The sequence below is a fragment of the Solanum dulcamara genome, chromosome 4 (genome assembly GCF_947179165.1).
Source record: "Solanum dulcamara chromosome 4, daSolDulc1.2, whole genome shotgun sequence".
Lineage (NCBI taxonomy): Eukaryota > Viridiplantae > Streptophyta > Magnoliopsida > Solanales > Solanaceae > Solanum > Solanum dulcamara.
In genome coordinates this window covers 71,624,494-71,649,062 of record NC_077240.1, presented here as the reverse complement: position 1 = coordinate 71,649,062, position 24,569 = coordinate 71,624,494, and the positions used below count along the sequence as shown (strand labels likewise).

At 37.1% G+C, this 24,569-nt stretch overlaps 1 protein-coding gene and 1 long non-coding RNA gene across 3 annotated transcripts; one reads left to right on the top strand and one right to left on the bottom strand.

Annotated features, from left to right (window-relative positions):
• Positions 1-1,690: 1,690 nt before the first annotated feature.
• LOC129887547 (uncharacterized) lies at positions 1,691-15,761 on the bottom strand. 2 transcript variants are annotated; one of them, XR_008766428.1, is made up of 4 exons: positions 15,608-15,761; positions 15,432-15,493; positions 11,733-11,845; positions 1,691-4,458 (listed from the first exon to the last, which is right to left on the bottom strand). It is a non-coding gene; the product is annotated as an uncharacterized LOC129887547 (long non-coding RNA). The 2 variants fall into 2 exon arrangements; XR_008766429.1 differs by lacking the exon at positions 15,432-15,493.
• An 805-nt stretch (positions 15,762-16,566) lies between these two features.
• LOC129887546 (cullin-3A-like) lies at positions 16,567-23,719 on the top strand. The gene is made up of 2 exons (XM_055962671.1): positions 16,567-17,133; positions 21,473-23,719. Exons 1-2 carry the CDS (start codon positions 16,970-16,972, stop codon positions 23,511-23,513), a joined length of 2,205 nt encoding a protein of 734 aa, XP_055818646.1. The 5' UTR covers positions 16,567-16,969; the 3' UTR covers positions 23,514-23,719.
• Positions 23,720-24,569: the final 850 nt, after the last annotated feature.

Sequence of the window (24,569 nt, the reverse complement as noted above, 5' to 3'; positions counted from 1 at the left end):
TCCATATCTCTCAATTTAAAAGAAGATTGGTTCGCATGCTGCCTCAGTGACACTCCCTGTCATTCAATCTGACTCTGGCCATGTCCTCTTGATGCCAAAAAGGGTGTTGGATAGGAGGCTCATCCAAAGGAATGGCCGAGCTGTTCCACAATTATTGATTAAGTGGCTCAACACTGCCGAAGAAGATAGCACCTGGGAGGACTATAATAAGTTTGCTCTTCGATTCCCTCGGTTCAATCCTTGAGGAAAAGGATTGTCTCAAGGGGAGAGTATTTGATACGATCCTAATCTGTCGATGCCTATTTTAGCAATAGATTAGTCATTTAGAAGTTACGTGGTCAGCTGTAGGTAGTTAGAAAGTTAGTTGTAACTAACTTTTAGATTCCATTTTCCTAATTCAGTTACTCACAGCATAAATAGCAGAACGGTGAATTGTAAAGCATCAGAAAATTCTCAATCAATAAGATTTCTCTCTTTCTTCTCTAACTGCTGAATCCAATAAGGGTTCTAGAGTGCACTGTTCAAGAACAATTCAGCCATTTGTTCTTTAGGTGAGCTCAACTCTGTTCAATTTCATATTTCGAATTTCAGGTTGTATCAAATTGGCATAAGATTACGATCTCCCATAGTCTTCAAGTGTGTACATTAACCAAAAACTGCTATCAGCAACAAGGCTTTATAAAAGAACACTAAATTTCGGTTATTATATATGAAGTTGATCACTCCTTTTACATATTCCTTTACTATGTTACCAAAAAGCTTTTATGATTATGATGTCTTATATTCAAACTCAAACTTCTCAAATTAGATTCTTCATCGAACTAAATCTAAAACGAAAGATTTACAAATTTATTCAGACAAATATAAAAATTGGATGAAAAAATTGTAGGCAAAATTACAGTCAGTGGCCATTCGGCCCATTTGTTTTCAAAATAAATAGCCATGTCTTTTTATCTAACCAAACAAATGGCCAGTGGCCACTCGGCTGTGCAAAGCAAGTGGGCCATTTGCTTTATTTTAAAAAACAAATGCTATGCTCTTTGAAAATAAAATCATTAATTTATTTATTTATTTGCTCCTTTTTTATTTTTTTTTCTTTTATAATTGTTTCACTTTTTTTGTGGAAAAAATGAGTATTTATGTCTTTTTTTTTGTTTATTCTTTATTTGTAAAGGTGGGAATGCATAATAGTCAAATAAATATCGATACATTACATAATTATTTATATAATATCAATACATGATGATACACATTTATACAATATCAATATATTACATATACACTACATAATTATTTATACATCACATATACATGTTTATACATCATTTATACAATGTTGATACACATTTATACAACATTTATACAATATCAATACATTATATATGCACTACATAATTACTTATACAATATCCATACATTATATATACACTACATAACTATTTATACAATATCGATACATTACATATAAAAAATTGATACATGACATATACACTACATAATTATTTATATATTATACATGTTTTTACACAATTTATACAATATTGATAGATGAAAACAAATTATTGAAAAAAAAAGATATTTTTTAATTTAAAATGCAGCAAAAAAATAGTAAAATAATTTTTATTTTTGTAAAAAATCAACACTGCAAAGAAAAAAAGAAAAGGAAAGAAAGCAAAAAAAGTGTGTGATATTCAAAGTCTAAAAAAAAAATTCTCACTAGATGATCTCAGTGCACGGTAGTTAACGTGCGCAGGGGTGGTAGCTATGGTGAGAGGAAGAGGAAGAGGGAGGGGACGTGGTCGTGGACGGAAAATAACATTGCTAACACTAGGAAGCTTGGTGGGAGCTCGAGTGATAGGAGTTGTGGAAGAAATACAGGTGCAATCAAAAACCTTATCAGTGAATAAAGGGGAGAATGCTGAAATAGGAACTGCGTCAAGATTTGAGGTAGCTAGGAGATTGAATCTGAGTGTGACGCCTCCAACTGCAGATTCAAGAGGGCCCCCAGATTTAGAGCCTTTACATGGAGGTAAGGAAACTGAAATCAATGGAACAGTAACCAACATTTGTAGTAGCTAGAGCTAAACCGGATAAAAGTGTGATTGAGGAGGAACATACTAGTGGCCTAGGGCAAAACAAGGGCAAGGAGAAGATCAAGGATGCTGAACACATGAAGCCTTTGATGAATATGTTCAGGAACAATAGAGCAGCAAATAATGGTATGAACTTAGCCTATTTTCCTACGCAAATTATTGATGGACAAACCACAGTTCAACTGGAGGAGGAAGATGTCCAAACTGAAGAGGAGAAATAGAAATGTGCCCTCATTGTGTATGTTGTTGGAGAATGTCCTGGATACAACACAATGAACAGGTATGTTACTTTGAACTGGACTACAGTGACTAAACCAAACCAGATGTGTATCTTCATGAAGAAGGGTATTACATAATAAAGTTCCAATCAATCCATGATGTGAAGGAGATATTGTATACTGGACCATATACCATTAATCACAGGCCTATGATACTAAAACAATGGTGTCTTGATTTTGATTTTGGTAGTGAATTCCTAGTTGAAATTCCTTTGTGGGTGACCTTTCCCAAACTACCTCTCAACTATTGGGGTGTGGGATATTTAAGCAGAATAGAGAGTGCAGTTGGAGTACCACTGTTTGCTGATGAATGTACAACTAAGCAAACAAGAATTTCGTATGCTAGGATGCAAATTGAAGTGAATGTTACTAAGGACATTCCTTAACAAATAATGGTTATGGATCCTAACGGGAAGGCATTTCCCCAATTAGTGGAACTTGAATGGCGACCTTAGTATTGTGGTAAATGCCAAAAGATTGTCATCAATGTTCTAAGTCTATGATAGCTACAGATGATACTTCAAAGATGAGGAGGCCAGGGAAGAGGGTAACTCAGGCTTGGCAATATAAAGGACCTATCAGCCACAGAAGCAACCTATTGAGCCTAATAAAGAACAAGATCAGACACTTACAAGCCCTAGTCAGCACAATACAGATGAGCAAATGAAACAGCTAGAGAAGGGGATAGCTATAGCAATGCACACACCAAGTGAGACAAAGCAGTATAACTTTTGGCCAAATGCAGGATACACCAGCATATAATTCACTGTTACTAACTTCCCTGTGTTAGCCACTATACCAACTAGGAATGGATTTGAGAGTCTGATACATAGTAAACTAGCTTCACTGCCAGTGGATAGAGCTCAAAAACTTATTAATGAAGTGGTTATTCTGGAACTTGAGGGGTGTGAATAAGAGATATAAGCAGAAGGAGCTTAAGTCTTATTTGCAGAATAATAAAATAACTCTGGCTGGACTTATTAAAACAAAGGCGAAAGAGTACAACATGAAGGCTATTAGTAAAAGGATAACACTATGATGGGGAATACTAAATAACTATAATACAACAACTCATGGAAGGATATGGTTGATATGGGATAAAAACTATTATGAGGCCAATGTCATAAGCAATACAGCACAAGTGTTGCAGTGTTTAATTAGAGATAGAGCTAATGATCAACAATGTATGATATCAGTCATCTATGGGTTCAGTACTATAGAACTGAGGAAGTATCTAGAGCAAGATCTGAACACACAAGCACAAAGCATTTCTCCACCTTGGCTTATAGTTGGTGATTTCAATGCTTTATTAACTCTACAGGATAGGCTAATTGGGGCTCTAGTTACAATGAATGATGTTAAACACTTTGTGAAATGTGTGCAAACTATTGGCATTAATGAATTACCATGGAGGGAAGTTATTACTACTGGACTAACACGCAGTATGAGTCAGGAAGGATATAAAATAGAATTGATAGAGCCTTTGGTAATTATGATGGATGGTACAATGGGGAAATATTACCACTGACTATGGGAACCCTGGTATCTCTTATCATTGACCTATGGTACTCACCCTGCAAGAACCCCAGCATTGTAGTAAGGTGAACTTCAAGTTTTTCAATGTGTGTGCTGAACATGACACATTCTTGACTATGGTTAACATGTCACACCCCGGGAGGGTACCCTAGACGTGGCCGGCACTCGAAAGTCATTTCTTGCCTTCAAGCGAACCACTTGGTCCAATCACACTTTCATTTAATCACATTCTATCAGCGGAAGACTCTATTGTGGGCTACTAACCATAATATAAGGCCAAAGGCCAAACAACTATCAAATCAATAATCAGCTAGAATAAAGCTAATCAAAATGGACAATTCAACACTTCCACACTCTAGTCTATGAAGCCTCTATCAACAATCCAGGAGGTACCAATGACAAGTCCATGTCTACCAATAATCAAAATAAAGGAAGCAAAACAAAGCTATAAAGATAATCTCGGTATCCTCCGGAAACTAGGAGGACTCACCAACTGACTGGAAGTAAGGGGATCTTCAATGGTGCGCCGGTTGATGATCTCGAGTACCTGTCTTTGCATCATGAAATGATGCAGGCCAAATGGCGTCAGTACATGGAATGTAAAATGGCCGAATGAAACAAACATCAAGGAAGAATAATATCAACTCAGAATCTCAACTCAAGAGAAGAACAGCTCAATCAAGTGTCCTAAGTCAAAACAAGAATATGGTTTAGACGGGACCATTCACATACAATTCAACCCAATCTGACTCAGAGTACTATCAAGACCTATATGGGAGTTTCTCTTATCCGACAACCATCACTTATGAGCCCGTGACAGTACAACAAACCGACGTTGTTGCCGCATCCGTTCATACTTTGCCAGGGTATGAACGAATCAACCAATCATGGATCCAATCCAACCAAGTCATATAATGTCAGGACAATAATTTTGGGGAAGCATCCGACTTTAACGGTTCAATCCCCTCCTACATTTGGCGACGTAGTTATTGGATTGGAGTTATTACTTACTCTTACCTAATTCAGTGCTCGATACTCCTCCCAAGACTCAATGCTCATAAAACTCCATCCAATCAACTCAATCAAATCATATCGATAAGTCTTATTTACAACCTTGTCAACTCATCAACTCTATCACAATCAAACCTCTCCCAACCATACTATCCGATCAATCCCAATCATATCTTTCACGAGTAGATTAAATATGCATATATAACAACATACAAACCTATCCAATCATTCCTCTATTCATTTAACAAATCTTTTGGGACTCATCACAACTCCAAGGTTTTAAATCAACAATTCAAGATAAACAACATATTTAAGAAAATTAACATTCTTTATCAAAATCAACATAGTTAAGAAATTAACAATATATGATCGACCTCTCATCTCAATCAACTCATACCAATATGTAGCACATCACTTTCTAAACTCCACAACATCAAAATAATAGAAATTAGGGTAATAGATGAAAAGGACCTATTTGGACCTAACTCTATCAATAAACTTCATTCTTATGAACAATCAATTTCAAAGAAGATGTAGGGCACATGGGTGAACTCAACCCATGCTTTGAATAGCCTTACATACCTTAGTGAAGACTTTGAAGAAAACCTTGATGTTAGGTCTTCAATGGAAGGCTTGAATTCTTGAAGTTCTTGAAGCAATCCTTGTTGGAAATTGTAACATCCCCTAAAAAACGTTGTATACGATGTTTCAATTCTCGCCTAAATATGATACAACCTCTGTATTTTGGGCATAACTTTTCATAGGAATATCCAAATTGGGTGATTCAAATTTCTGAGTAACCACAAGATCTTTACCTACAACTCTTGTGAAGACCATATGTTAAGTTTCAGAGGTTAAGTAGGTCAAATAAATTAATTATTGTAAGACAGAATGCTGTGACGGAAAGGAGTGTTTATAGAAGAAAAATCATATCTTACTGTAGGATTATCCGAATTGGTTGATTCTTGAACGACATAAAATTAGACTTCTATATCTACAATTCTTATGAAGACACCAAATCCTAATAAGGAATTTATCCTGTTCAAACGCAGCTCCGAAAAGGAGTATTCTGTCAAAGATAACTCATTTCACCTACCATTGAAAGATCTAGATACATTTGACATCACTCATGACATAAATTATCCTCCATTTAACATCATCCATGACATCAATATATTCCATTAAATGTTCAGATTTTTCTTTATAATTATTTTATTTATTGTTAGGTCTCTCTTTCCCACCTATAAATACCCACCTTATTTCCTCATTTTATTCATCAAGCTTTGTCAAAGCAAATCTTCTCTCTATACACTTCTTTACATATTCTCAAATATAGTTTTAGTTCTTAGTAGTGAAGAAATACTATTCCGGTGATTCATATACTCCGGGTAGTACACAAAACGTTCCGGCAAGGAGAAAAGTTAGGACTCAAGAGTGTTCATTAAGTCTTTCGGTTCCGACTAAAGCTTCGGATTCCAGGTATGTAAGGCTTCAATGAGAGTATTCCTTCCACTCTCATGTCTAAATTATTTTGATTATATGATAAATTATAAAAAAAAAATTAGCTCTACTCTAAGTTATGTGGGTGTTTATCCATGGGTTCTTTCACCCATGTAGTCCAAAAACTCTTTCAATTAAGTCTTTTGATTTCAAGTAATATTTTCTTATGGAAATTCTTATTTTTACTTAATAGTATGAATCATGGTTAAACTAATGATTATTGGTCTATTTTGATGCAACATAATTTTATATGTATGAATTGATGGTTTACAAGTAATTCCTCTATTTATCTATTTAAAGATTCTTGAAATTCATGGTGGGTTGTTTAAAAGCATGATTTTTAATTAATGGATTTCAAAGTATTTATGTATATTTATTTACATACATATTTGCAAGTTGAAGTGATTTGAACCCACCTAGTTTTACTATGTTTTTAATAAAGTTTGACTTGAAAGCTTTGACTCCAAATAAATGTTTATGAAAGCAATATCTATGATCAAAAATGGAGTCTTATGAAATGAAAGAATGATGAAATGATATGAATGATGGATTCTTTATGCAATAAGGACAATTCTTGCATATTTGAATTATCAAATGTTTTAATGAGCTATTCTACCGAATATGATGTTTGAAATCTCAAGTTATATGCTATGAATATTTTGAAGTATTAAACTATTCCGTGGGATTGACTTAGCACCGAATGAGGCATTGAGGTGGGATTCAGTAAGGGAATCCTAGTAGCAACCCCTTGTCTCATTAACTATGTGCCAACATAGGAGCACTTTTAGGCTTAGGCTAATGGATCCATGAAAGCCCTTAAAGTTAAAGTTAAAGAAATGAATGAAGTTGACGGAGTTCTACCTGGCAAGTAGTCTCCCCGGCCAACGTAGGGGGTTATGTTGGATTCCATGTAATAGCTCGCATGGTCTTAAATGTCGGTTATGGTTAATTTCCCACAAAATGAATGTTTTAAAGGATATATATATGATTTATTATGCATACATTAAATTATGTTCCATATTACATAAATGTTTTAATGTTTTCCTCAATGTTCATGCATCCTTACATACTTAGTACATTCAAAGTACTAACGCATACTCTTTTGCCTACATGATATCACCATGTAGGGATCAGTGATCCTCCTCGTTCTCCTCCACGTGGCTAGTTGATATTCCATTGAAGACTACTTTTGGTGAGTTCCCATGTTCCGGGAACAATACTCCTTTATCTTTCTAGCTTATGATATGTTAAGATATTTTACTATGGCATTTCTTCTATTATAATTAAGGGTGAGCTAGGGACTTGTCTTAGCCCCATTAAATCTAATAGTTAGAGGTATTGTTGGACATATGTAAGTTGAAGATTTACTATTATGATTTCCGCTTATTTATTTATCATCATTACCTATGAAAGGCTAAAAGAATGCTAAGAGGCTGTATAATATTTAGGCGAGAATTGAAATATCGTATACAACGTTTTTTAGGGGATGTTACAGAAATGGAGAAGAAAAAGAAGAGAAGGAAATTTCTAGGGCTTTTAGAGAGAGAGAGGGACTGAAATAATGGTCCATAAATGTTCAAGGCTGATGTATATATAATTTGGGAAAATACCCAAATTGCCCTTTCTCCAAAAATTTGGAAAACAGGCTAAAATGCTCCTGGCGCGATAGTGGCGCGTCGCGCCACTGCGGCGCCAAGTCGAATTTAGGCTTAAAACCTGCACATCTGATAGTGGCACATCGCGCCAAGGACCAAACTACTGAGGCTGTTTTATGGCGCGATAGTGGCGCGTCGCGCCCTTACAACGCCAAGCCTATATTTTCTGGGTTTTGGAAAATAGGCTTAAAAACCCTGCACATCTCCTAGTGGCGCGCCGCGCCAGGGACCAAACTACTGAGGCTTGTTCCTGGCGCGATAGTAGCGCATCGCGCCACTGCTGCGCCAAGCCCAGGTTTCCAGCAGTTGTCACCCAGGCCTGAAATTCCTGCAGTACTAGTCCATCTTAGGAGAGTTGTAACTTTTGACTCCGAACTCCAAAAATTACAATCTTAGTGGCGATGGAAAGAATACTCGAAGACCTTTAATTTAATAGATCATGGGCTACCCAGATCTTCATATTTCAAATGATATGGTCGCTAGAAGTCGACCCCTTCTACAGACTCATTCTAAAACTTAGCCGAGATGAATTCTTTGGACTTAGCTTGGTTCTAGGGATCCTTTGTGACCCCACATAACCTCTAACACTCTTAAATTCCTTGGGAACTCATCCTAACTCATGCATACACTTCACAATAGTCAGGTTCGATCCTACATGTATACGAAGAAGGGTCCGAATCTTAGTGAAGAATTTTGGGGGGTGTTACATTATCTCCCCCTTGAGATCATTCGTCCTCGAATGATGAGTAAACCAAGGATGGACTCGGGATACAAATCACAATCAAAATTCAGTCATGCAACCAATCAAATTCTCAAACTAATTACTATCCAAACTCAAAATGCACAAACGAATTCAAGTCAAGAAAATGGACATTACCTTCAACATTCTCATCGGTAGGCACAAATAGATGTGGCTATTTAGATTTCATATCTTCCTCTGCCTCCCATGTGGCTTTCTCAATAAATTGATTTCTCCACAGGACTTTGACTGAGGCGATCTCTTTGTTCCTCAATTTGCGAATTTGGCGATCAAGAATTTGGATCGGAACCTCTTTATAGGATAAGCTATCCTTAACTCCAATACTATCAATGGGGACTACCAATAAGGGATCGCCCAAGCACTTCTTCAACATCGAGACGTGGAATACCAGATGAATGGCGGCTAGCTTTGAGGGTAACTCTAATTCATAAGCGACACTCTCTATCCTCCTCACAACCTGGTAAGGACCAATGTATCGAGGACTAAGCTTTCCCTTCCTTCCAAACCTCATGACGCCCTTCATGAGTGACACTTTCAAGTACACCCAATCATCCACCTCAAACTCCAAGTCTCTCCTCTTCACATCGGTGTAAGATTTTTGACGGCTTTGGGCTGTCTTTAGCCTATCTTGAATAACTCTCACCTTCTCCATAGCTTGGTGAACAAAATCAGGCCCAATCAACTCAGCTTCACCAACTTCAAACCACCCAATTGGTGATCTACACCTCCTCCCATACAAAGCTTCATAAGGAGCCATTTGAATGCTTGCATAATAGCTATTATTATATGCAAACTCTATGAGAGGTAAGCGATCATCCCAATTTCCTTTGAAGTCAAGTACACATGCCCTCAACATATCCTCCAATATCTGGATGGTGCGCTCTGCTTGGCCATCTGTCTAGCTGGGTTCGATCCTACATGTATACGAAGAAGGGTACGAATCTTAGTGAAGAATTTTGGGGGGTGTTACATAACCCCACCTAGAAGAAGAAGTTTAGCAATAATAGTATGAAGAATGTGTGGTTTAAGATGAAAGATCTTCCACAGGGATTGAGGAAGCTAAATAATTCTGAATTCAAATACATAAGCAAGAGAATAGAAAAGGCCAAAGAGGATCTCAATAAAATACAAGAGCATATAGCCATTCAAGCTACTGATGACTTAATTGACCAAGAAAAGGAGATGCTAATGAAGTCGGAAAAATGGTTCTTGATAGAGGAGAGTGAATTACAACAAAAGTCTAGAACAAAATGGATTCAGTTAGGGGATGCTAACAACAATTACTTCAGTGCTCTCTAAGGGAGAGAACTCAGAAGAAACAAATAAGGATCATCACCTCCCTTTCAGGACAGAGATTATATGAGCCTAAAGATATTCAAGAAGAATTTTTCCATTCTATAAGGGGCTTATGGAAACCTCAGCAATCAATCTACCAGCCATAGATATTCAAGTTATGAAAAGGGGTCCAGTGCTGACTAGACAATAAAGAATCAAACTATGTGCAGAGATATCGGAGGAGGAGATATATACAGGACTGCAAACCATTGGGAATGACAATGCACCAGGTATTGATGGCTATAATGCTTTTTTTCTTCAAGCAGGCATGGTAGATCATCAAGCATGAAATTATTAATGCAGTACAAAGTTTTTTCACTACTGGGAAGATTTATAAACTTGTTAACTGCACATTAGTATCCCTTGTCCCAAAAGTGAATAGTCCGACCAATGTGAAAGAGTCCAGGCCTATTGCATGTTGTACTGTGTTATATAAGATCATCTCTAAGGTATTTAATAAAAGGCTACATGATGTCATCCATACCATCATAAGTGACAGCCAAGCTGGGTTTATCCCATGGAGGAAAATATCTAATTGCTCATGAGTAGGTTAAAGCATACACTAGGAAGAATATTTCACCTAGATGTATGCTGAAAATTGACCTTCAGAAAGCTTATGACTCTGTAGAATGGGGCTATCTAGAACAGGTAATGAAGGAGCTGGGATTTCCTACTATGTTCATTAAATAGATCATAATTTGTATGAAGATAGTTAGTTACTCTATTGTTGTGAATGGCAATACCTCTCAGGCATTTGTAGTTGTTAAAGGGCTTAGAAAAAGGATCCAATGTCTCCATTTCTATTTGCCATTGCAATGGAGTACATTAGCAGATCACTCAATGGACTCAAGAATGACAAAACTTTCAAATTTCATCCAAGGTGTTCTAAATTGGGTATTACACATCTATGTTTTGTAGATGACCTCCTAATCTTTTCCAGAGGGGTGGTACTAGAGGATAGACATCAAATCACACAACAACTTGGATACTCAGTGGGAAAACTACCTTTTAAGTACCTTGGGATTCCATTATCCACAAAGAAGCTATCTGTACTACAATGGTATCCTCTTATAGAGAAAATAATGGCAAGGATCAACTCTTGGACATCTAAAAAACTATCTTATGCTGGCAGAACACAATTAGTCCAAACTGTGTTATTTGGGGTTTAGTCATACTGGGCATAGTTGTTTATTATACCTACAAAGATTATCAAGCTAATTGAAGGCCTATGTAGAAGCTACGTATGATCTGGAGAAGGTCATCTTACCAAGAAGGCTCTAGTTCTCTGGGATAGAGTCTGTTGTCCCAAAGCAGCAGGGGGTATGGGATTACTTAATTTGTAGGTGTGGAATAAGGCAGTACTAGCAAAAATATGTTGGGATCTTGCACACAAGGAAGATTATGGATAAAATAGATCCATAGTTTCTATATAAAGGGCCAAAGCATGTGGCAAATACCAAGACAAGCTAGTTGGATGGTCAGGGAGGTCATGGGAACTAAACAGGTAGCTGATCAAATGCAACAGGCAAGAAGTAAAAAAGGAAGAATGATAAGGCAAACATACCTACATATATTAGGAGAGCAACCAAGAATGTAGTGGAAATGTCATGTTCAGAAATGCAGCCAAACCAAAAGCCTATTTCACCTTGTGGCTCATGCTCCATAAGAGGTTATTAACTGTAGACAGATTAGTTAAATAATTGAGACTTCTAGTGTTCAGCCTATAACCTATTTTTGACTATTTTTTGTATAAATAAAAACATGGCTAAATTTTTGTTAATAACTCTTTGGTACTTATATGAAATTAGCCCAAAATTGTATTCAAAAGACAATCGAAGAGAAAACATATGAAGAAACCGAATTTAAAAATTGAAGATGGAGAGGGAGATATGAGAAAAACATTATCTTAAAATTACAACAATATTTCTCACTCTTGTTGATAGATTATCTCTGCTCACTCTTCAGCCCAGAAAATATATATATATATATACCTTCTACAATGGCTTACTTTGAACGCCAAAATTATTGAGTAAAAATAAAAAATCTTTAACAATATTAGTGTTTTGGGGATTTCCGGTTCAGGACACAAAATTTCTTCCATTAAATACGGAGTTGACACGTATACCACAGGTGTATCCTAGTTGAGGCTGTAGTGTTGTAGAAAATTCAAAATTCTCAAAAATGCCCTTTGTTATTTCATTAAAGTCTCACTGATGAACAACAACAACAACAACAATAACCCAGTGAAATCCCACAACGTGGGGTCTAGGGAGGGTAAAGTGTATGCAGACCTTACTCCTACCAAGGTAGGACGGCTGTTTCCGAGAGATCCTCGGCTCAATAGAAGCATAGAAGCATAAAAGAGGTCAGATAAGGCTGAGAAGTTCAGAGCGATAAGGCAAAGCAAATAACGAAAGCGATAGATTAATCAAAGTATAGGAAGTAATAGATAATAACAGAAATCAGAACATAAGAAATTATATTGCGATAATGTGCCTACTAATAAGAAAAAGTAGCGAGACTATGTACTAGCCTTCTACCCTAATATGAGTCTTCCACACCCTCCTATCTAAGGTCATGTCCTCGATAAGCTGTAACTGCTCCATGTCCTATCTAATCACCTCTCCCTAATATTTCTTCGGCCTACCCCTACCTCTTCTGAAACCATCCATGGCCAACCTCTCATACCTCCGCACTGGACATCTGTGTCTCTCCTCTTCACATGCCCAAACCATCTCAGTCGCATTTCGTGCATCTTGTCTTCCACCGAGGCCACTCCTACCTTATCCCAAATAGCCTCATTTATAACCCTGTCGCTCCTGGTATGCCCATACATCCATCTCAACATTCTCATCTCGGCAACTTTTATCTTTTAAACGTGAAAGACCTTAACTGGCCAACACTCCACCCCATATAACATAGCCGGTCTAACTACCACTTTGTAGAACTTGCCCTTAAGTTGTGGTGGCACCTTCTTGTCACATAGCGCACTGAAAGCGAGCCTCCATTTCATCCACTTAGCCCCAATATGATGTGTGATATAATCGTCAATATCCCCGCTGCCTTGCATGATAGACCCAAGGTACTTGAAACTACTTTTCTTTCTGATGGCCTGGTCACCAAGCCAAACTTCTGCACCAACCTATGAGGTGTCTCACTGAACTTGCACTCTAAGTACTCTGCCTTGGTCCTACTCAACTTAAACCCTTTAGACTCCAAGGTGTGTCTCCACTCCTCCAGCTTGGCATTAACTCCGCTACGAGTCTCATCAATCAGGACTATGTCATCCGCGAAAAGCATACACCATGTCACCTCACCTTGAATATGTCGCGACAATCCATCCATCACCAAGGAAAATAAAAATGGACTAAGAGTTGATTCTTGATACAACCCCATCACAACTAGAAAGTGCTTTGATCCATAATACTCCTGCAACACCCAAAATCATGACGCCTCCCTGTAAGTTCCAAATCTCCCAACACAATCTCTCTGTCCTCTTCTTCATTCAAGAGTTTATTGAAGTTTGACTATCATCTCTGTTTAATGAGGGTCTCCCCTACCAAAACTTTTCCATACTCATCCTTAATGCACTTCACTTGATCCACATCACGTGCCCTTCTCTCCCGCACCTGGCTAGCCTGAACAGTTTCCTATCCCCGCCTTTCTCTTCTAGTTCAGCATAGAGGCGTTCAAAAGCTGTTGTTTTTGCCGTTAAAACCGCCGACTTTACCACTTTCCTCGCTATCTTATAAAGTCCCATATTCGTCCACTCCACCACCTCATCCTTGCTTTCTATCAACTTCGCATACGCCATCTTCTTTGCTTCCACCTTCCCTTGCACTTCTCCATTCCACCACCAGTCCCCTCGATGCTGACTACGACTACCTGTCGAGACTCCCAACACTTCCCTTGCTACAACCCCAATACAACTAGCCGTCCTATCCTACATACTGTTCGCATCCCCATTACTATCCCAAGCCCCCATACCTTTCAATTTCTCTCCCATCTCCAAGGCGCTAGCCGTGTTCAAACTCCTCCATCTGATCCTAGGTCGGTCATCCCCGGCCCTCTTCTTCCTCGTCATCTTGATCCTTAAATCCATCACCAAGAGCTTATGTCGGGTCATAAGGTTGTCGATCGGAATGACCTTACAATCTTTGCACAGACCTTTATCGTCCTTCCTAACGAGTAAAAAATCTATCTGAGTATTAGCCACTGAACTACGGAAGGTTACCAAGTGGTATTCCTTCTTTGGGAAACTCAAATTAGCTATCACCAACTCAAAAGCTCTTACGAAATCCAACAGTGAAACTCCTCCTGCATTTTTGTCTTCGAAGCCAAATCCTCCATGCACATCATCATACCCTCCCGAAATAGACCCGATGTTCCTATTTAAATCCCCTCCCACGAAAAGCTTCTGAGTAGGCAACATGCCTCCCATTAACTCATCCAAATCCTCCCAAAATCGCCTCTTATCCTCCTCGCCTAAGTCCGCTTGCGGCGCATAAGTACTAATAATGTTCAATGTGATTCCTTCAACGACCACCTTAATCGACATCATCCTATCAGTGACTCTCCTAACCTCCATCACCTGATCCCTTAAATCACTGTCGACTAAAATGCCTACTCCATTCCTATACTTTGATCTACTAGAGAACCAAATCTTATACCCGTCTACCTCCTTAGCTTTAGAACATATCCATTTGGTCTCTTGGACACAAACTATATTAATCTTCCTCTTCTTTAGAATCTTAACTAGTTCTATGGATTTTCCCATCAACGTCCCAATGTTCCAAGAACCTACTCTTAGTCCAGACGCTCCTTTCACCCATTTACCCCTCCTTACCCTCGTCCCAGAGCGAGAACATGACCCTAGTCTATCATCACTATCCAAAGCGACGAAAACACGTATGAACTAATAAGTTATTCAAAGGTCTAAAGTCAGCAAAATGTAAGTACAACTGTTTGATCAAAGAATAGATATAACTACAGTAGCAGTTAAATAATACAAACAAATGCATATGCAGATGCCAAAGCCACTAAAAGATATGAAATACAAAGTGATAAACTGAGAACCAATTAGTCTAGAGAATACAAGCAATGAGATAGTACTTGACAATATAGAATGTAGAATGGAGATAACACACACTAACTAATAGGCAGAAAACAAGAACAGTAAGTAATTGATTAAGCAATGACAGTAACAATATGATATGAAACACAAATAAGCAGTTCAAGAAAGGAAGGAAAGGAAAGATATAACCTGTCCCGAAGAAAGAGTCTGACCGGCAAAGTTTGGACGTTTTCGGAATCTACTTAAGGAGGCTGAAAAGCGCAAGACGAAAAGCTTTGTCAAAAAATAAAGAAGAAGAAGAAGAAGGAAGAGTTCGCCGGAAAAACTTTACCGGGAACAAATAAAGAAGAAGAAGAAGAACTTACAAAAGTATCAGACCGAGCGGAGTTCGTCGAAGGACTTTACAAGAGGGGCTTCGCCGGAGGAGCTCGTCGGAGAAGACAGTAGCGAAGGACTTTGCAAGAGGGGCTTCGTCGGAGGAGCTCATCGGAGAAGACAATAGCCGCCGAGGGACAGTAGCTGTTGAAATTAAGTGAGGTAGCTTAGAATTTATTAAGATTTTTTATTTAACTATTAAATTTTTTGCCTTTCAAAATTAAGTGACGTTTTTACTTTTTTTAATTTTGTTTCATAAAATCAAGAAGAAATTAATTTATTTTTTAAGAAGAAATCATTAAAGAGCTAAGAAAAAATTCAAGAAATTTGATAAAAATAAGTTAGTAAAAATATTTTAACTTTCTAAAAGTGTGCATCTTAATATTTGTATCCAAATTAAAAAGAAAAAATAACACAGATAATCAAACATATATTAGTTAATTAGTTAATATAGCTACAATTTGATTGAATTACTACATTACGCGGCCCACGTCTAGAATTTGTATAATCCAGCTCCGAATTGTATAAATTCAGAATTTGTATAATCCGGTTCCTAATTGTATAAATCCAAAAATTTTCTAATTATATAAATTCAAAATTTGTATATGCTCACCCTAACTTGTATATAGTTATTCTATTAATACATTTGATTTGTATAAATTCTGAAAAACTCCTAAATATATAATAAATAATTTATATATACTTATCCTGTTTGTATATTGACAAGCAAATTATATAAATAAAAATACTTTTGACAAATAAAAATATAACTATGAAGCATAATTAGATAAATTATAGTTAAAAAACATAATTAAAATACTTATAATAGTTATTTGTGAAATTTCCTCTAAAAATGTCACTTGTTTTAAAATTAGAAGAAATGATTTTACTATAAATAGTTGAAATTTTCTTTTACTATAAATATACTCCTCCATATAATTTTCTTTTCATCGCATATATGCCTCTTCTTCTATTTTAAGATATCAAAAATCTTAACCCAATTGGGTGGATTACTTTTACGTATCCCTCAATCTTGCGCTTTATTCTTCTTCCTCCCCTTCACGCCCCACCCCAACCCCACCCCTACCATTTTCATAACCCTATTACTCCAATTTCATGCTTTAAAAATCTCAACTTTTTTTCAAGAAAATATCATCTCATAAATCTCTGTAATCTGTTTTCTTGATTTTCTTGTTTTAGGGGTTGTATAAACTATACAATAAAAAGGGAATCTTGAATCTCATTTATCACAAATTTTCCAAAAACCCAAGTTCTTGTTTTGTGTTAAATTATTCCATCAGAACTGATAGATTCACCATTATAGCTTTAGTTCAGCTTTTTCTGTATATAGGATGAGTGGTAATCAGAAGAAGAGGAATTTTCAGATAGAGGCGTTTAAGCACAAAGTAGTGGTTGATCCCAAATATGCAGACAAAACTTGGAAAATACTGGAGCATGCTATTCATGAGATTTACAATCACAACGCCAGTGGACTCAGCTTTGAAGAGCTTTACAGGTCCAAATCATTTCATTTTTTATTTTTTTACTCTTTATGTAACAATGTATAGAGTAGGAGATTACTTAAATTGACTGCTTAGTGCTTACATATGAATATTACTTGCAACTTTGATGAATCCTCTAATTCTTGATTAGTTGGGTATGCTCACCGCAAAGGGGAGATAGGCTTCAAGTTACAGTTACCGCAGAATCCAGTAGCTTTGGCCGAAATCTACTAAATATGTACAAAAAAAAATATTAGAACCCAGTTATTAGCCCTTGAGGTCATTGTCTTACAATTCAGAATCCATGAAGTGTAAATTCTGAATCTTCCTTTTTAGTGTGAAGCACTATATCAACTCCAATTAGCTTGGGATTGACACATAGTACCTAGTCTGCTTATTCAAGTTTCTTCAAGATCGAGAATGTGGAGAAAATATATAGATCCATTTGATGTTTGGCGTTTGTCTGCAACAAGCAGTGGTGTCGCTAGACATTTCATGAAGGGTGTTCAAACTTTGGATAGTAAATTAAAGCAAAAAAAAAGGCAAATCACAAAATTGTGGACATGGGGAATCGAACTTCAGTGACCTGCAGATTACTGCAGACTATTGCCTCTGAACTACTACTCTCTTCACATCAAAGTCTCGCGTTTCATAATCTGTTAAGTTTTAAAGCAGGTCACAAACTTAAAAACAAAATGCAGACCCCAGGGATTGAACTTGGGCGCCGTGTAAGTTTTGTGCACACCCTTGCCACTGAGCTCCCGCTTTGTATTGTTTCTAAGGGTGTTCAAAATGCTATATATACCAATATAAAGTAAAATTTGATCTATATATATAGTGTAGTTTTCTATCTATTCTTCACACAGTTTTCATGAAGTATGATTGACCAAACCTTGATTAAGTGATTACTAGTGCATTACACTGCATTTTCGTGCCTATAGTACGTAACAGCTACTCTTGTATGCAAGTCTATTGCACTGACAGTATATATAAAGAAGAAATCCATTTCACGTGTGCCTGTGTCGTGTCATAAAATATGTGACTTTTGAAATATTGTGTCGTAAAATATGTGAATTTGAAATATTGTTGCGCTTGCTTAGTTTTGATGCTCGTAGTACTGAGAGTCTTAGGAATCAACATTAGTAAACATAATCTTTTCCTGTATTCCATTCTTGTATTATATCTAAGTTCAATAATTTGTATTATTTCAAATCGGCATCTTGCTTCTATTGATCGCATGGACCATTTGGAAGAGATGTTTTGATTTCAAACAGAAAATGTAGAATCTCAGTTACTACTAAGTTGGATGTCGGAATTCTGTATTATTTAGATTGATATGTCATTATTCAAAAAGTTATTTAGGAAAGGATATAGTATCTCACAACACAATTTGATGTCTCCTTCTTTTGTGTTTGATATTTTTCCCAATGTAGATTTCCAAATCCTGTTATTATTGGAGATGTAATTTGAAGAATTTCTATGTCATCTATTCTGTGTCTTTAATACCTCAATGTGCCTGATTTTATAATTTAAAAGATGGATATAAACTATCGTTGTTTAAACTGATTAAATGATTCTAAAACTTGTACCCAGCCATTGATACTTGACCTAATCAAGTTTCCTTTCCTCAGCTGTCTTTTTCATTCAAAAGATAATTTGAGCCTATAGGAGCTTAAGTAATTTGTTCTGGGTTTACCTTGGTTGTCTTTAACTACAGTTAAGATGTGTAATTTTCTAAATGCAAGACAACTTGGAAAAGTAGCCCCTGGATTGTGAGGTTGTAAAATATGCGTTATGCTAGAAATTTAGTTGTTGAAAAAGAGTTCCTGAAATCTGGAGACTAGAATAGAAGACGAACCCCCCCCCCCCCCCCCCCGGTTTAGCGGTAGGAGGCGGAGTGCATAATGTTTGGACAGGCGCACATCACTTCTGTTCTGTACGCTGAGCATACATAGCAAAGTTTTTATGATTTTTCACATAAGTTAGTGTGGTATTGGCAATTTGTCCAAGCAAATTCATTGTGGTATTGGCTGTATGTGAACCACAGACCAATCTCGAACCTTTATGGCTTTTACCATGAAGAGAATTTGAGCTTTACAACAAAACAATTCTTTTTGCCCTTCTATACTACTCTTATTGATGCAAGTAAATGAATTTTTTGAGTCTGACTTAAGTTATTTAACATGTGAAAATTTGTTATGTGAAACAAGGAGTTAGCACTTTACGAGTGAAGTCCTGTGCTTTAGAGTAGTGTGCGCTTGATGTGCAAAGTGCTCTCAACAAGAAGTGGTCAGATTTTTGAATCTCAGTTCTGAGGAGTTGAATTTATGTCTGTGTTATCGTTTATTAAATGCTGAAATTAGTTTTTTTTAATAACTGTGGTGTACATACAAGTTTTTGCACATCTCGACTAATTCCATAGGATACTTGCCACCTCCCACCAGCAACAGGTACTAGGCAACTCTGTCCGGCTAGGACAAATGAAAAAAAATCACCTAATGTTTTTGTCTGTATTGAGATTTGAATATGAGACCTCATGGTTTTCAACCCACTTCATTGGCCACTAGGCCATACCTTGGGTGCGCTGAAATTAGTTCTATTACGACTTGATGATTATAGTGCTAAATCTATACGTGTTTGGTAATTCACTTTAAAAACACTGCTCCCTAATCACGGCAAACTCTGTACTGAGGTAAGTGTAAATACAATATCTTATATAGATCTTTTGCTTTCATGTGGGGCATCTAGATTCAGAAATTTAAAAGCTAAGAGAGGTTTGATTAGAGTCTCAATTGTAGCAGGTAAGTACTTTAAAATAGATTTTTGGGGGAAAACCTATGATCTTACAATCTGTTTGGTGGCCAATTATTACAAAATTAAATACAGTTCCATTTCTATGGTGATGGTTGGTATTCTAGATTCAATGTCGCTATTTCAGGATGCATTCTATTTTGTCGAAATGACAAGTTTTCATTCATTTGTCAAGCGGGGAGAATCTTCAATCCGTTGAAGGAAGGAATCAAGAATAGACTAAGAGGTCCTTTCTATCCTCAGCCTTTTCCTGAATTCTTTGCTCTGAATCGCGACCAGATAATCATTGACCCTTCCCCCATCACTTCTCCTCAGCTGCCCCTACTCCCCCTTGACATTTAGTTTCCTTCCCTTCCCATGCTCTACTAGTCTCTTTGCCTCTTAGATTTCCTTCCTACTAACTCTTTCCATTCCTCTAAATCTACCTCACCTTCATATCGTATGCTGCCTATTCCTCTCCTATATAAGGGTTTACAGTTTTTGTGTTTCAGTCATTTATACTATTTTCATTTCATTCAAATTCCAGTTAGATGGCACACCAAACTCTGGATGAAATGGTTCTGGTGCATCAAAATTCACACGTGTAGTAATCCTAGAATGAGACGAGTTGGGCATGGAGTTTGAGATTTCTAAAATATCATAATCTTAAGCTCACAATCCATCTGCAATAAAGGTTATTCAAGTGTATTACTAGAAAATCTAGTAAGGAAATTTCATACTGAGATGATAAGCTGACGTCTGAACATACTTATTATTTGCACATATTTCATTATTTGTAAATCAATATTTGTTCTTCAATTTTCAATTGAAATAGAGAATTCAATGCTTAGAGTATTAGTAAATTGTCTGTGGTCACGGATTGCATTGGCTCATGTTCAGTGATTCACAATTCCACTGTCTTTTGTTCTTTTTTCTCCCTGCAACTTGAATAGATAATTAAACTGGAAAGGCTGTTTGGTATATGGGTTGTTTTAATTTGTTGCTGAGGTAACGAAAGAGGAAGATGTTTGTTGGTTCTGTTCATGGAGAATTCATCAGGCTAGCAGAGAATGTGCCCCTTCTTGCTGTTCGCTTCATTCTTCCTTCTCAACTGAAGTTATTAGATGTCTTAGGGTGATCTAGACTTTCCAAAAGCCTAAATTTTAACACTTATTCTGTAGAGTTCCTAATGGCCTTGCAACAAAACGAGATGTAATGACTTCTCACATTAGAGAGATAGGTAAACAGCTCCCCAAATTTTAACACTTATTCCATAGAGTTCCTAATGGCCTTGCAACAATAAGAGATGTAATGACTTCTCACATCAGATAAATAGGTAAACAGCTCGTACCCGATCCTGAGCATCATTGACTCTATTTTTTAGTCTTACCTGTTTGCCATTAGTGATAAATAATGACACCTTTACAGTCTGAATGATCTGTTGCGTTGTGGTTGTCCTATTCCTTCTCCACTTTCGTTTCCAAAACTCTTTAGTTCCTCTCTTTTTTTTTTGCATGCTTGAATAGACTGTTCGTGATATTGAGATATCTTCTGTCAATGCAGAAATGCTTATAATATGGTGTTACACAAATTTGGTGAGAAGCTATATTCTGGACTTGTATCTACAATTACTTTCCACCTACAACATATCTCTAAATCCATAGAGTCCGCCGAAGGTGATTTATTCTTGGAAGAGCTGAATAGGCAATGGGCAGATCATAATAAGGCATTGCAAATGATAAGGGACATTCTGATGTATATGGACCGGACCTTTGTTCCAAGTACCCATAAAACCCCCGTTCATGAGCTTGGGCTGAATCTTTGGTGCGATAACATAGTACGTTCGAGTAAGATTCAGATGAGACTGCTGAGTACACTTCTTGAACTTATACTCAAAGAACGGGATGGTGAAGTAATTAACCGGGGACTGATGAGAAATATAATTAAGATGCTAATGGATTTAGGACCATCTGTGTACCAGGAAGACTTTGAAAAACCTTTCCTTGAAGTGTCAGCTGATTTTTACAGAGCAGAGTCTCAGGGGTTCATTGAATGTTGCGACTGCGGAGAGTACCTCAAGAAAGCTGAAAAGCGTTTAACTGAAGAAATTGAGAGGGTGTCACACTACTTGGATCCAAAGACTGAAGCGAAGGTCACTAATGTGGTGGAGAAAGAGATGATTGAGAACCATATGCCTAGGCTTGTCCATATGGAGAACTCAGGTTTGGTGAATATGCTTCTTGATGATAAATATGAGGATTTGAGAAGAATGTACAACTTATTCCGTAGGGTTCCTATTGGCCTTGCAACAATAAGAGATGTAATGACTTCTCACATCAGAGAGATAGGTAAACAGCTCGTTACCGATCCTGAGAAGCTGAAAGATCCTGTCGAATTTGTCCAGTGTCTCTTGAATGAGAAGGATAAATATGATAACATAATAATCTTGGCATTCAACAACGACAAGACTTTCCAAAATGCCTTAAACTCATCTTTTGAATTCTTCATTAACCTCAATCCGCGTTCTCCTGAGTTTATTTCATTATTTGTGGATGAAAAATTGCGAAAAGGCCTTAAAGGAGTCAGTGAGGAAGATGTTGAAGTTATTCTTGACAAGGTGATGATGCTCTTCCGTTACTTGCAAGAAAAAGATGTATTTGAGAAGTACTATAAACAGCACTTGGCAAAGCGACTGCTTTCAGGAAAAACAGTTTCTGATGATGCTGAGAGAAGTCTGATTGTTAAGCTGAAGACAGAATGTGGTTATCAGTTCACTTCCAAATTAGAGGGCATGTTTACTGACATGAAAACCTCACAGGACACAATGCAAGGATTCCATACAGCTTATGGTGCTGAATTGGGAGATGGCCCCTCATTGGTTGTCCAGGTTCTCACGACGGGATCGTGGCCTACTCAACCTGGTGTCACCTGCAATTTGCCAGCTGAATTGTCAGCTCTGTGTGAGAAGTTCCGGTCGTATTACCTTGGGACCCACACTGGTCGAAGGTTATCCTGGCAAACAAACATGGGCACAGCTGATTTAAAAGCGACATTTGGGAAGGGCCAGAAGCATGAGCTCAATGTCTCTACTTACCAAATGTGTGTCCTCATGCTCTTCAACAATGCTGATCGGCTAATGTACAAGGAGATTGAACAGGCCACGGAGATCCCTTCATCTGATCTGAAAAGGTGCTTGCAGTCCCTGGCATGTGTCAAGGGAAAGAATGTTCTCCGGAAAGAACCGATGAGTAAGGATATTGGGGAGGATGATGCCTTTTTCGTCAATGACAAATTTACGAGCAAATTTTACAAGGTCAAGATAGGAACTGTAGTTGCACAGAAGGAATCCGAGCCTGAAAAGCAGGAGACACGTCAGAGGGTGGAAGAGGACAGAAAGCCCCAGATTGAAGCTGCAATAGTAAGGATCATGAAATCCAGAAAGGTATTAGATCACAACAACATCATTGCGGAAGTTACAAAGCAATTGCAATCTCGTTTCTTGGCAAATCCAGGGGAGATCAAGAAACGGATTGAGTCACTTATTGAGAGAGATTTCTTGGAAAGGGATAATGCAGATAGACGATTGTATCGCTACCTAGCATGAGAAATGCTTCACTTGGACTTGTCTTTAGGAACTTTGAGCAAGTCATAATTAACCACTTTCTTAAGCTTCTTGGTAGAATTGATATGATTAATATTGGAATTTTCTCCTATCCCTTTTAGTCTCTGTACCAGTAATAGAGTTTCAGTGGATGAAGGTGTTTCTGCAGATTACATGCATTTGTTCTATAAGAGAGAAAAGTATCATAATATTTGCTCAAAGATTTAATGGAATGAGCTATATAACCTGTCATGCTTAGCCTCAGTTGACATGTTAGCTGCAGTGCCCCTTATTATGAAGACCATGTCATGCATTTGCTTGTCTCATTTCTTCGTTTGTTATTTGATACCTGGTTTTGGGATTTCATTGACAATGTAAATATTTTCAATCTATCCGGTCATCTAAAAGATAATTAGAATAACAATTCTTTCAAGCCGCTTGATCCGGGTGACGGCGTTTTATAAGAGCTTGTTTGGGGTTTGGCGGCTCTCTAAGGCTTCCCACTCTAGTTTTAAGTGGGTGTGTGAATGAATTAGTAGGTGTTTTAGACATGATTTGGTTGAAACATGAAAAAAGTAGTGCTTGAAGTTGAAGTTGCTTTTAAATATGAAAACAAAATTGAAGTTTTATGAGTAAAAACTCTTAAGAACTCTTAAAATATGTTTTCTAAAATTCAAAAATTATATTTGAAGTTGGAATATTTGAAATAATTTTAAAACATTATTTCAATATTTTGAAACAAAATCTAGCTTATCATCTATTATCCCATCCTCCACTAATTCATCATTTTGAGTTGTTTATGCAAATCTCTTTATACTTTATTTGTATGATTGAAATTATCATAACACATATTTCCTTAGTATTCTCCTATATACATAGTACAACAATGATGGAAAAACGATTTTGTTCAACACTCGTCATCACTCTGTTAAGGACGGTCTTTGATACTTACTGAGTACCCTTATGCAAATTTTGATCTGGGTACCAGCTTTGTTCGCGATCGAGATTTCAGGTTGGAGCTAAGTTCACATGGTGAGCTGCTTGTTTTGTCCTATAGAC

Coding starts and splice junctions, on each gene's coding strand:
- LOC129887546 (XM_055962671.1), top strand. CDS start 16,970: ATGAGTGGTAATCAGAAGAAGAGGAATTTTCAGATAGAGGCGTTTAAG. Junction 17,134..21,472: donor AGCTTTGAAGAGCTTTACAG/GTCCAAATCATT, acceptor CTGTCAATGCAG/AAATGCTTATAATATGGTGT.